Source organism: Heterodontus francisci, chromosome 1, assembly GCF_036365525.1.
Source record: "Heterodontus francisci isolate sHetFra1 chromosome 1, sHetFra1.hap1, whole genome shotgun sequence".
Lineage (NCBI taxonomy): Eukaryota > Metazoa > Chordata > Chondrichthyes > Heterodontiformes > Heterodontidae > Heterodontus > Heterodontus francisci.
In genome coordinates this window covers 232,722,203-232,736,431 of record NC_090371.1, presented here as the reverse complement: position 1 = coordinate 232,736,431, position 14,229 = coordinate 232,722,203, and the positions used below count along the sequence as shown (strand labels likewise).

Here is a 14,229-nt window from a genome sequence, read left to right as displayed (position 1 = left end):
GGAGAGGGAAAAGGCCATCAAGCTTGTTCCAAGAATCTTTATGATAATTCTTAATCAAGGGATTCTCTCTCCCCATCACCTGTTGATCCATACTTTGTGTCTGTCGGTGGTGGGGGGGGGGGGGGGGGGGTGGAGGGGGAGAGGGTGGTGTGGTTGGGTGCCTAAGAATAAAGAACAAAAGAACAATGTCCATAGATCGCTCAAAGTTGCCACCCAAGTTGATAGGGTTGTTAAGAAGGCGTATGGCGTGTTGGCTTTCATTAACAGGGGGATTGAGTTTAAGAGCCGCGAGGTTATGCTGCAGCTCTATAAGGCCCTGGTTCGACCACACTTGGAATATTGTGTTCAGTTCTGGTCGCCTCATTATAGGAAGGATGTGGAAGTTTTAGAGAGGGTGCAGAGGAGATTTACCAGGATGCTGCCTAGACTGGAGGGCATGTCCTACGAAGAAAGATTGAGGGAGCTAGGGCTTTTCTCATTGGAGCGAAGAAGGATGAGAGGTGACTTGATAGAGGGGTACAAGATGATGAGAGGCAGAGATAGAGTGGATAGTCAGAGACTTTTTCCCAGGGTGGAAAGGGCTATCACCAGGGGGCATAATTTTAAGGTGATTGGGGGAAGGTTTCGGGGAGATGTCAGAGGTAGGTTCTTTACACAGAGAGTGGTGGGTGCGTGGAATGCACTGCCAGCGGTGGTAGTAGAAGCAGATACATTAGGGACATTTAAGCGACTCTTGGATAGGTACATGGATGATAGTAGAATGAAGGGTAGGTAGTTAGTTTGATCTTAGAGTAGGTTAAAGGTTCGGCACAACATCGTGGGTCGAAGGGCCTGTACTGTGCTGTACTTTTCTATGTTCTATGTAACAAAGAACAGTACAGCACAGGAACAGGCCATTCGGCCCTCCAGACCTGCGCCGATCTTGATGCCTGTCTAAACTAAAACCTTCTACACTTCCGGGGTCCATATCCCTCTATTCCCATCTTATTCATGTATTTGTCAAGATGCCTCTTAAACGTTTCTATGGTACCTGCTTCCCCCGGCAATAAGTTCCAGGCATTCACCACCCTCTGTGTAAAGAACTTCCTCGCAAATCTCCTCTAAACTTTGCCCCTCTCACTTTAAACCTATGTCCCCTAATAACTGACTCTTCCACCCTGGGAAAAAGCTTCTGACTATCCACTCTGTCCATGCCACTCATAACTTTGTAAACCTCTATCATGTCGCCCCTCCACCTCCGTCATTCTAGTGAAAACAATCTGAGTTTATCCAACCTCTCCTCATAGATAATGCCCTCCAGACCAGGCAACATCCTGGTAAACCTCTTCTGTACCCTTTCCAATGCCTCCACGTCCTTCTGGTAGTGTGGCGACCAGAATTGCACGCAATATTCTAAGTGTGGCCTAACTAAAGTTCTGTACAGCTGCAGCATGACTTCCCTATTTTTATACTCTGTGCCCCGACCGATGAAGGCAAGCATGCCGTATGCCTTCTTGACTACCTTATCCACCTGCGTTGCCACTTTCAGTGACCTGTGGACCTGTACACCCAGATCTCTCTGCCTGTCAATACTCCTAAGGATTCTGCCATTAACTGTATACTTCCCACCTGCATTAGACCTTCCAAAATGCATTACCTCACATTTGTGCAATAGTGCAATCAGAATCTATTTTGGGTTCTCAGAAATACAGATCTGCATGTTTACTCGAAAATTCCAATTTTCAAAATCCTGTTTCATTTGCAGCAGGCCATGTGGCAAACAGGAGACATATCTATTAGGTGTTAACTTTGACTTGATTATCAATATGTCATGTTCAGCAGCAATCACGAGACACATCTGCCATTATAAACAAGATATAAATTTCTTGACATTGTGAACTCACCATATGGAGAATCTCAGAGGGCAACCTAAGTTGTGAAGTCGTGATACAAATAAGCTGGTACCCCATTTTTAAAAAAACACAAGATCACAAGAAATAGGAGCAGCAGTAGACCATATGGCCCACTGAGCCTGCTCCGTCATTCAATTCAAAAGTGGCTGATCTTAGGCTTCAACTCCACTTTCCGTCAGCTCGCCATATCCCTTATTTCCCTGAGAGGCCAAAAATCTGTCTATCCCAGCCTTAAATGTGTTCAATGATGGAGTATCCACAACTCTCTGGGGTAGACAATTTCAAAGATTCACAGCCCTTTGAGTGAAGTAATTTTTCCTCATCTCAGTCGGGCCCTTACCTGAGACTGTGTCCCCGTGTTTTAGATTCTCCAACCAGCGAAAACAATCTCTCAGTGTTTACCCTATCCAGCCCCTGCAGAATCTGGTATGTTTCAATGAGATCACCTCTCATTCTTCTGAACGCCAGAGAATATGGTCCCAATTTACTCAGCCTCTCATCATGGGACAACCCCCAGGGACCAATTTAGTGAACCTTCACTGTACTGTCTCCAATGCAAGTATATTCTTTCTTAAATGTGGAGACCAAAACTGCGCACAGTACTCCAGATCTGGACTCACCAAAACCCTGTTCAATTGTAGCAAGACTTCTTTATTCCTAAACTCCAATCCCCTTGCAATAAAGGGCCAACATGCAATTTTGCCTTCCTAATTGCTTGGTGTGCCTGCATGTTAACTTTTTGCATTCCTTGTACGAGCACACCCAAGTTTCTTTGAACAGCATCACTTACAAGTTCCACACCTTTTAAAAAGTATTCTGATTTTCTGTTCAAATGATCAAAGTGAATAACTTCACACTTGCCTACAATATATTCCATCTGCCATCCTGTTGCCGACTTACTTAACCTGTCTATATCTCTTTGCAGGCTCTCTGTGTCCTCCCACAGCTTATCTTTCTACCTAGCTTTGTATCATCAGCAAACTTAGGTGCATAACACTCTGTCTCTTCATCTAAGTCATTGATATAGATTGTAAATAGCTGAGGCCCCAGCACTGATCCTTGCTGCAGAGCACTATATACTGCCTGCCAACTTGAGAATGCCCCGTTTATGCCCACTCTTGGCTTCCTGTCCGTTAACCAATCCTCTATCCATGCTAATATATTGCCTCCAACTCCATGAGCCCATATCTTGCATATTAACCTTATCAAATGTCTTTTAGAAATCTAGGTATCCGAGATCTACTTGGTCCCTTTTATCTACCCTACTAGTTACATCCTCAAAGAACTCAAATAAATTTGTTCAACAGGATTTCCCTTTAGTTAAACCATGTTGACTTGTTCTAATCGTACTATGCTTTTCTAAGTGCATTGTTAAAACTTCCTTAATAACAGATTCCAGCATTTTCCCAACGACTGATGTTAGGCTAACCGGCCTGTAGTTCATTGTTTTCTCTTTCCCACCTTTCTTGAAATGCAGTGTAACAGTTGCCAACTTCCAATCTAATGGGATTGTTCCCGAATCTAAGTCATTTTGGAAAATCATAGCTAGTGCATTCACTATCTCTGCAGCTATCTCTTTTTGAACCCGAGGGTGTAGGCCATCAGGTCCTGGGGATTTGTTGGATTTTCTCCAATACTTTTTCTCTGCTGATATTAATTTCCTTAATTTACCGACTCTTCTTATCCCCTGGGTTACCATCTATTTCTGGTGTGAAGACAGACACAAAGTATTTGTTAAATGCCTCTGCCATTTCCTCATTCCCCATGGCAATTTCTCTTGTCTTTGCTTCTAAGGGACCAATGTTTACTTTAGCTTCTCTCTTCCTTTTTATATACTTAAAAAAGCTCTTACAGACTGTTTTTATATTTCTGGATAGTTTACTATCATATTCTATTTTTTATCAACTTTTTGGTGGCCATTTGCTGGTTTCCAAAACACTCCCAATCCTCAGACTTATTACTGTATTTTGCAACATTGTAAGCCTCTTCTTTTAATCTAATACTATCCTTAACTTCCTGAGTGAGCCATGGAGGGGTGATTCTTGCTGACTTTTTGTTTTTCAATGGAATATATTTTTGTTGAACATTTTGAATTGTTTCTTTAAATGTTTCCCACTGTTCATTTACCACCATACCTTTTAGTCTAGTTACACAATTTACCTTAGCCAGTTCTCCCCTCATACCTATGTAATTGGCTTTGTTTATATTTAAGATTCTTGTTTGTGATTGGAACATGTCACTTTGAAACTTAACATGGAATTCAATGGTATTATGATCACTATTTCCCAATGGATCTTTTACTATGACATTACTAATTAACCCTGCTTCATTACACAATACTAGATCTAAGATAGTTTTATCCCTAGTCACTTCCACACCGTATTGCTCCAAGAAACTGTCCCGAAAACATTCTACAACCTCATCTTCTCGACCACTCTTGTCAATTTCATTGTCCCAGTCTATAAGAAGATTAAAGTCCCCCATAATTATTACATTATCTTTGTTACAAGCTCCAATAATTTCTTGCTAATGCTCTGTCCAACGGTATAACTACTGTTAGGGGGCCTATAAACTACTCCCACCAGAGTTTTCTGCATCTTGCTATTCCCAATTAACACCCATACTGATTCTACTTCATGATCTTCTGAGGACAGATCCTTTCTCACTAATGTACTTACGTCATCCCTTACTATCAGGGCTACCCCTCCTCCTTTGTTATTCTGTCAGTATTTCTGAAATATTGCGTACCCTGGAATATTTACTTCCCAACCTAGATTACCTTGTAACCATGTCTCTGTAATGGTGATTAGATCTAAATCATTTACCCCTGTTTGTGCCACGAGTTCATCTATTTTATTGCACATGCTTCGTGCATTCAGATAAAGAACTTTTAATTCCATTTTTTTTTACTTCTATTCCCTGCAATGACTCGATTAGTTCATGTACAATTTTTGTTAAACTCTGTCCCTTCCTGCTTGACTTTACCTACAATGCTGTACTGTTTCGATGCCTTGACCTCTCTCTTTGGATTTCTAAATCTCCTTACACCCGAACCTATCCCCCCCGTTAGTTTACAGCTCTGTCCGCAGCCCTAGTTATACAATTGGTCAGGACACTGCTTCTTTCACGGTTTAAGTGGAGCCCATCCCAACGGAATAGCTCACTCTTCTCACAGTACTGATGCTAGTGCCCCATGAATTGAAACCCCATCTTCCCACACCACTCTTTGAGCCACACATTTAATTCTCTAATCTGTTTGATCCTATGCCAATTGGCGCGTGGCTCAGGTAACAATCCAGAGATGATTGCCTTTAATGTTCTGCATTTTAATTTGGACCCTAACTCCTCAAATTCTCTGAATGATCATTCCTGGTTCTACCTATGCCGTTGGTTCCTACATGGACCGTGACAACTGGATCCTCCTCATCCCGTTCCAGGCTCCTCTCCAGCCATGAGGAGATGTCCTTAACCCTGCCACTGGGCAGGCAACATAACCTTCGGAGCTCCTGGTCATGGCTGCACAGAACAGTATCTATCCTCCTGACTATACCATCCCCTATCACTACCACATTCCTCTTGGCTCCCCCCACTCAAATGGCATTGTTCATCATGGTGCCATGGTCATTCCGCTCATTCACCTTGCAGTCCTTCTCAACCACACAGGTAGCAAGCATCTTGTACCTGTTGGACAAAGTCAGGGGCTGAGGCTTCGCCACTACTACATGCCGATTCCCCATACCTGCCTGACTCGCAGTGACACCCTCCTGTCCCTGACCATTGACCAAAACAGTTCTGCCTAAATTAAGGGGTGTGACCGCCTCCTGGATCAAAGTGTCCAGGTAACTTTCCCCCTCCCTGAAACATTGCAGTGTCTGTAGCTTGGCCTCAAGCTCAATGACTCTGAGCCTAAGTTCTTCAAGTTGCAAACACTTACTGCAGACGTTTGCTCTGGATCACGCTGGCGTCCTGGAGCTCCCACATTCTGCAGCCACAACACATCACCTGCCCTGCCATCTTTATTATTGTTAATTTATTTTTCTTAATTAACTTATAATTAATAAATCTCACTACTACTAAGCTTTACTACTGCTAGTAAACTTTACTACCAATAATGCTTTAATAAATTATATGAGTTTCAAAGATTCTTCTTATTATTTCAATTAATGTTACACTAACCTCAATTAAAATTCTCTAGTTTAGGTAAGAGGAATAAGCAGATACGATAGCGACGTTTAAGAGACATCTTGACAAATATATGAATAGGAAGGGAATAGAGGGATATGGGCCCCGGAAGTGCAGAAGGTGTTAGTTTAGGCAGGCATCAAGATCGGTGCAGGCTTGGAGGGCCGAATGGCCTGTTCCTGTGCTGTACTGTTCTTTGTTCTTTGAAAACAGAAAATGTTCACCAACCAATCACTTACCTTCTTTACTGTTATGTCACAAGTTAATTTTCTTTGGAATACTCTGAACCCATGGACTCATCCCCCTAGCTCTTCAAACTTTCACCACTGTTTCTAGGTTACACTCTATTTCTGGGAAGCAACTTGTATCTTCTACAGCTACTGGAGGCTGAAAAAGGAGCACCTCTTTCCCTTTTGCTCGAATTCCCACGTGAACCAAATTTCCACCTTCACACTCTGTCTCACTCAGGCAAGGTCTCCTCTCCGTACACTCCTTACGCCATGTGGTTTGAAAAACTTGACTGCTTATACAAAGCCTCTGATGAGTCACTAGCTAGCTTAGCTTCTTGCTAGTGATTAGTGTCTACTGAACCAACTACTTTCAGATGATGGACCGGTGACTGCCACTGCCAGACAGTTCCCTGTTTAACAAGGCGCAGTGGTTAGCACCGCAGCCTCACAGCTCCAGGGACCCGGGTTCGATTCTGGGTTCTGCCTGTGCGGAGTTTGCAAGTTCTCCCTGTGTCTGCGTGGGTTTTCCCCGGGTGCTCCGGTTTCCTCCCACATCCAAAGACTTGCAGGTGTAAATTGGCCGTTGTAAATTGCCCCTAGTGCAGGGAGGTGATAGGAGAATATGGGATTACTGTAGGGTTAGTATAAATGGGTGGTTGTTGGTCGGCACTGACTCGGTGGGCCGAAGGGCCTGTTTCAGTGCTGTATCTCTAAATAAAAAATAAATAAATAACTGACTTGACGTTTGAAAGTTCTATGTCAGAGCATGACTCTTAATCTAAATTGTCAAAATTAATCTAAAAAAAGTGTATAATTTTAAATAAGGAGATGACATTTATAGAAAATTATTTTGTAAACAATACTTGTATACAGGAAGGCGAAAAACAAGTCATGAAAATACTTGCGTGTTTGTAAATAACCAGAAAAAAGTAACATTTTTTTGTTAAAAGACAGCCTGCTTTTGAAGTATCTAGTCAGGTTATAAATATGCATGTTACCTACATTACAACAGTGACTGCACTTCACAGAATCGCAGAATTGTTGCAGCACAGGAGGTGGCCATTTGGCCCATCGTGTCTGCGCTGGCTCTCTGAAGGAGCAATTCAGCTAGTGCCACACCCCTGCCTTCTCCCTATGGCCCTGCACATTCATTCTTTTCAATATTCAATTCCCTCTTGAATTCCTCGATTGAACCTGCCTCCACCACAATCTCAGGCAGTGCATTCATGATCCTAACCACTCGTTGCGTGAAAATGTTTTTCCTCATGTCTCCATTGCTTCTTCTGCCAATTACTCTAAATCTGTGTTCTTTTGTTCTAGATCCTTCCTCCAGTGGGAACAGTTTTTCCCTATCTACTCTGTCCAGATCCCTCATGAGTTTGAATACCTCTATCAAATCTCCTCTCACACGTCTCCAAGGAAAACAGTGCCAACTTCTCCAATGTATCCATGTAACTGAAGTTCCTCATCCATGGAACCATTCTCGTGAATCTTAGTATGCCGCCCAGAACTGGACAGAAAACTCCAGTTGAGGTCAAACCAGTGTTTTAGCTAAGTTTAGTATCATTTCAAAATTACTTCATTGGCTATAAATTGCTTTGGGATGTCTGGTGGTCATGAAAAGTGCGATATAAAGGTAAATCTATCTTTAAAACAGAATGTATTTAAGAGGTATATGAGCAGTACTGTGGTTACCAGTATTTTTATAGTTAATAATCCAAATGGATTTAGTCAGTATTACATAACTGAGTATTCAGAATTTTTATGGATCAGATGAAGCACAGATTGTTGGTGAATCACACAAGCAATTATTCAATTCAATTAAGTTATCAATGAAAGAACTTGTATTTATGTAGCACCTTTCAATACCATGGGATATCCCAAAGCAGTGAACTGCTTATTAAGTAGTTTTGAAACATTGTGATTGTTATAATGTAGGAAAATGCAGTAGCCAATTTGCATATAGAAAGGGTCCACAAACAGCAATGAGATAAGATCAGGGGGCAGGTTGTTCAACCTTGCCCGTCTAAGAGCGAAGTCCAAAGTACGGAAAGTCCTCATCAGGGAACTCCTCTTTGCTGACGATGCTGCTTTAACATCTCACACTGAAGAGTGCCTGCAGAGTCTCATCGACAGGTTTGCGGCTGCCTGCAATGAATTTGGCCTAACCATCAGCCTCAAGAAAATGAACATCATGGGGCAGGACGTCAGAAATGCTCCATCCATCAATATTGGCGAGCACGCTCCGGAAGTGGTTCAAGAGTTCACCTACCTAGGCTCAACTATCACCAGTAACCTGTCTCTAGATGCAGAAATTAACAAGCGCATGGGAAAGGCTTCCACTGCTATGTCCAGACTGGCCAAGGGAGTGTGGGAAAATGGCGCACTGACACGGAACACAAAAGTCCGAGTGTATCAGGCCTGTGTCCTCAGTACCTTGCTCTATGGCAGCGAGGCCTGGACAACGTATGCCAGCCAAGAGCGACGTCTCAATTCATTCCATCTTCGCTGCCTCCGGAGAATACTTGGCATCAGGTGGCAGGACCGTATCTCCAACACAGAAGTCCTCGAGGCGGCCAACATCCCCAGCTTGTACACACTACTGAGTCAGCGGCGCTTGAGATGGCTTGGCCATGTGAGCCGCATGGAAGATGGCAGGATCCCCACAGACACATTGTACAGCGAGTTCGCCACTGGTATCGGACCCACCGGCCGTCCATGTCTCCGCTTTAAAGACGTCTGCAAACGCGACATGAAATCCTGTGACATTGATCACAAGTCGTGGGAGTCAGTTGCCAGCGTTCGCCAGAGCTGGCAGGCAGCCATAAAGACAGGGCTAAAATGTGGCGAGTCCAAGAGACTTAGTAGTTGGCAGGAAAAAAGACAGAGGCGCAAGGGGAGAGCCAACTGTGCAACAGCCCCAACAAACAAATTTCTCTGCAGCACCTGTGGAACAGCCTGTCACTCTAGAATTGGCCTTTATAGCCACTCCAGGCGCTGCTTCACAAACCACTGACCACCTCCAGGCGCGTATCCATTGTCTCTCGAGATAAGGAGGCCCAAAGGAAAGAAGGAAAATGCAGTAGCCAATTTGCATATAGAAAGGGTCCACAAACAGCAATGAGATAAATGATAAGATGCTCTGTTTTAATGAGGTTAAATGAGGGATAAATATTGACCCGGACATTGGGAAAACTCCCCTGCGCTTCTTCAAATAGTGACCTGTCCACCCAAAGAGAGCAGAGGGGGAAAGGAGGGAGCTCAATTTAACATGTCATCTGAAAGACAGCACATCTGATAGTGCAGCTCCCCCTTGGTAATGCATTAAAATGTCAGCCTCGGTTACAAGCTCAGACCTGCGGATTGGCTTGAACCGAGAACCTACTTTCTGACTCAGGCAACAGTATGACCACTGAGCCAATGCTAACAAAGTAGAAAGGACTAACTTTCTAACTCCTATAGGCAGGAAAGTACATGGTCAATAAAGTTGGTGTGGTTAATGAAACAGTAGGAAGAAAAAAAAATGTAGAAAAAGTCTAAATACTTACTTGTATTTCTTTGAACACAAGCACTCCCCATAAAGCAGCTATGAAGCCTGGTACCTGAAAAAAGAAGCTTCATTTATGCATTGACATATGTTTTTCATTTGAATAAGAAGTCCTTTTTGTCTGGAAAATGAAAATGCATTTAAAATAGTAGATAACTCTTGAAAATTAGATAACTAATCTTAAAAATAGCTTCAGGGAGTTATAAGACGGCTTTTTTGCCTACCTCACAATTTAAATCTATTTAGTGGCAGTTAGCAACTGAGTGTTAAGTAACAGAAGTTAAGTTGAAAAAATTATTTCAACACAGCACATCTGCAAAGCAAAACAATCAACCATTTGATATTTTCTTAATGTCAGTTTGCCAACGACTATTCCAATAAATTTTCTGCTGCATCCAGTTTTAATCCTTATAATAAACAAAAAGAAATGTGAGAATTGCTGAAAATAGAGACATGTTGTCGAAGCTTTTCGTCTTGCATTCATCAGGATAAAATGCAAGAATAACCAATGTAAGGGAAAACAACAACCTATACTGCATGAGAAGAGAGTGCTGATTGGTTGACAAGTGAACTCTGATTGGTAGAGGTGTTGCCTTGGAGAATGCACCAGTTTATGGTGACTGACAGTTAACTGCCAAGATTTGTTTGAAATTTAAACCAGGCAGCTTGACTCTGATTAGTCAAGGCATTGCCCTGAGGAATGAACCAGCAGATAGCTGTACCATTGGTTAATAACCACTGCTAAAAGTAAATTAAACATGGATGTCATTAATCATATTTGTTTTGAAAATTATTCAGAAGTTTATATTAGTAAGTCTGATCTCATTATTATACACAGCTCTCCAACAAAACATGTAGGGCCTCAAAAATACACTGGCTTTTGGCACTCTCCTATCATAAACCATGGTATGCCCATGAAGGTATATTCCTTGGGTCTTGTTTGGTGTGGAAACTCTGATTTCATTTTAATTTATTTTATTTAGAGATACAGCACTGAAACAGGCCCTTCGGCCCACCGAGTCTGTGCCGACCAACAACCACCCATTTATACTAATCCTACATTAATCCCCATGTTCCCTACCACATTCCCCACCATTCTCCTACCTACACTAGGGGCAATTTACAATGGTCAATTTATCTGTCAACCTGCAAGTCTTTGGCTGTGGGAGGAAACCGGAGCACCCGGCGGAAACCCACGCGGTCACAGGGAGAACTTGCAAACTCCACACAGGCAGTACCCAGAACTGAACTCGGGTCGCTGGAGCTGTGAGGCTGTGGTGCTAACCACTGCGCCACTGTGCCGCCCACTGATTGTCCTAAAAAAAAAGAGAACCCCACATCATCAAAGGAGAATTCGCTGGGATATGGAGGAATCCCCAGGCTGCAAGCTTCCTTGTCCCTGGCCCAGGTTCCATTGGGCAGCCAGTTAGTTAGATAAGACATAGACATACCACTCTCCTGGCCAGCCGATCTGGGGCCCATTTGAAGATCGAACATAGAACAGTACAGCACAGTACAGGCCCTTCGGCCCACGATGTTGTGCCAAACCTTTAACCTACTCTAAGATCAAACTACCTACATACCCTTCATTCTACTATCATCCATGTACCTATCAAAGAGTCGCTTAAATGTCCCTAATGTATCTGCTTCTACTACCACCTCTGGCAGTGCATTCCACGCACCCACCACTCTCTGTGTAAAGAACCTACCTCTGACATCTCCCCGAAACCTTCCTCCAATCACCTTAAAATTATGCCCCCCGGTGATAGCCCTTTCCGCTCTGGGAAAAAGTCTCCGGCTATCCACTCTATCTATGCCTCTCATCATCTTGTACCCCTCTATCAAGTCACCTCTCATCTTTCTTCGCTCTAATGAGAAAAGCCCTAGCTATCTCAACCTATTTGGAGGCTGAAGCCAGGACCCACACCCTCCTCCTAAGACATTAACTTGACTTCAGGCATCATCAGCCTTTTGAAATCACCATGTTTGAGAGGAACTGCCATAATTGCCCTGAGGGGCTGAGCTATGTCACTTCCCCCTGCAGATCCCTGCTATGACGATTGCCCGAGATTCATAGTGGTGTGAGTGGCAGTAGTTAGGCCAGGAACAAAGGTTGTGGTTGTTTGGACCTGTGGACTCTCATGATTAATTAAATACTAACTGCACCCCTACTCCACCAGAAAAGGACACACACTAGAACGCACATGCATTAAATTCTTACTAATGTGACCACCTTCACAGGTCGTCGAGTGCCAGATCCTCTTGAATGGATAGCAGTGGGATGAGGGTATCAATTTGAATTTGATTGGGTAGGAGGGAGGGAGTGGGACTGAAACAGTCAAACTTAAATTTACACGAAGCAAGAGTCTTTGGCTTGGATTTTGCAGCGAGCGGCGAACAGACAACATTCACCACTGATCTCGGAAAAAGTTGTCCACAATGATTAAAAGAACAAAGAACAGTACAGCACAGGAACAGGCCATTCAGCCCTCCAAGCCTGCGCCGATCTTGATGCCTGTCTAAACTAAAACCTTCTGCACTTCCGGGGACCGTATCCCTCTATTCCCATCTTATTCATGTATTTGTCAAGATGCCTCTTAAACGTCGCTATCGTACCTGCTTCCACCACCTCCCCCGGCAGCAAGTTCCAGGCACTCACCAACCTCTGTGTAAATCTGCCTCGCCCATCCCCTCTAAACTTTGCCACTCGCACCTTAAACCTATGTCCCCTAGTAACTGACTCTTCCACCCTGGGAAAAAGCTTCTGACTATCCCTCTGTCCATGCCACTCATAACTTTGTAAACATCTACCATGTCGCCCCTTCACCTCTGTCGTTCCAGTGAAAACAATCCGCGTTTATCCAACCTCTCCTCATAGCTAATGCCCTCCAGACCAGGCAACATCCTGGTAAACCTCTTCTGTACCCTCTCCAAAGACTCCACATCCTTCTGGTAGTGTGGCGACCATAATTGCCCACAATATTCTAAGTGTGGCCTCACTAAAGTTCTGTACAGCTGCAGCATGACTTGCCAATTTTTATACTCTATGCCCCGACCGATGAAGGCAAGCATGCCGTATACCTTCTTGACTACCTTATCCACCTGCGTTGCCACTTTCAGTGACCTGTGGACCTGTACGCCCAGATCTCTCTGCCTGTCAATACTCCGAAGGGTTCTGCCATTGACTGTATACTTCCCACCTGTATTAGATCTTCCAAAATGCATTACCTCACATTTGTCTGGATTAAACTCCATCTGCCATTTCTCCACCCAAGTCTCCAACCGATCTATATCCTGCTGTATACTCTGACAATCGTCATCACTATCCGCAACTCCATCAACCTTTGTGTCGTCCGCAAACTTACTAATCAGACCAGCTACATTTTCCTCCAAATCATTTATATATACTACAAACAGCAAAGGTCCCAGCACTGATCCCTGCGGAACACCACTAGTCACAGCCCTCCATTCAGAAAAGCACCCTTCCACTGCTACCCTCTGTCGTCTATGACTGAGCCAGTGGGTCCTGGACCATCAATTTCTCCTATTATGTTGTGGCTTTGAATCTGATGCTATCTGCAAGGGGTCTGTAGTGTGCAGCAACAGTGAAGTTGTCAATCAGGCTGATAGCCAATCAGATTGAACAATTGTCACAGACAACAAACCAAGAAGTAAAAAGCGTGGTTTATAATTTACTTATTAATCATTTTACAGAATGTGAAAAAAGGTTGGGCATATACAGAAGGGATTAAGGTAGAAGCTGAAATATTAAACTTTTTATTAAAGTTAATTTTCATCTGAAAAATCGTGGAATTTTAAAACAATAGTCTTAGGGAATGGCATTCCACACATAAAAAATTAGATTTTCAGGACCAGAGAGGTTGTTCATTAATTAAGTAATTAGGAATGTTATAAACTCAGTTACATCTCATTCAACACTGTTTAACATTTTCAATTGTTTTTACAGCAAAAATAATGTATAAAAAGTTCCAGTTCATATCAAATCACTGATTCTGTGTTATTTGCATCTGCAAAGACTACAACAACACACCCTGTGGAGGTGCAGAGTATCACTGACAGCAACCTTCAGATTTTTGCATGAGTGGATGCCAGAGGCTCCTGTCAGTTTTATGTAGCAAAGCCAGCGAGTGCTGACAGTTTCACTGTCACTACAACCACAAATTCTGGGTTGTTGCTTCTTCCCAGAAATAATTTTTCATAATTTGGAGTAATCGGCCTTTGGCTTTCAGGATCTTCATCGTTCATGGTCTTTCCTGTACCCAAGTGCACCATGTTGAAAAGATATGCAACAGAAACTCAAAACTCTGATGGGCTTTTTATTACTGGGATGAGTACAAACAGGACGTAGGGGAAAAAT

At 43.2% G+C, this 14,229-nt stretch overlaps 1 protein-coding gene across 6 annotated transcripts in view; it reads right to left on the bottom strand.

Annotated features, from left to right (window-relative positions):
- The window catches only part of LOC137375247 (transmembrane protein 144-like), a 350,909-nt gene that overhangs the window by 7,895 nt on the left and 328,785 nt on the right, over positions 1-14,229 (bottom strand). For 4 of the 6 annotated variants that reach the window (XM_068042121.1, XM_068042111.1, XM_068042140.1 and 1 more), the window contains one exon: positions 9,853-9,906. The exons of the other annotated variants lie outside the window; for them this stretch is intronic. In XM_068042121.1, coding sequence (XP_067898222.1) covers positions 9,853-9,906 — 54 coding nt within the window. The remainder of the gene's footprint in view (positions 1-9,852; positions 9,907-14,229) is intronic. 6 annotated transcript variants of the gene reach the window in all.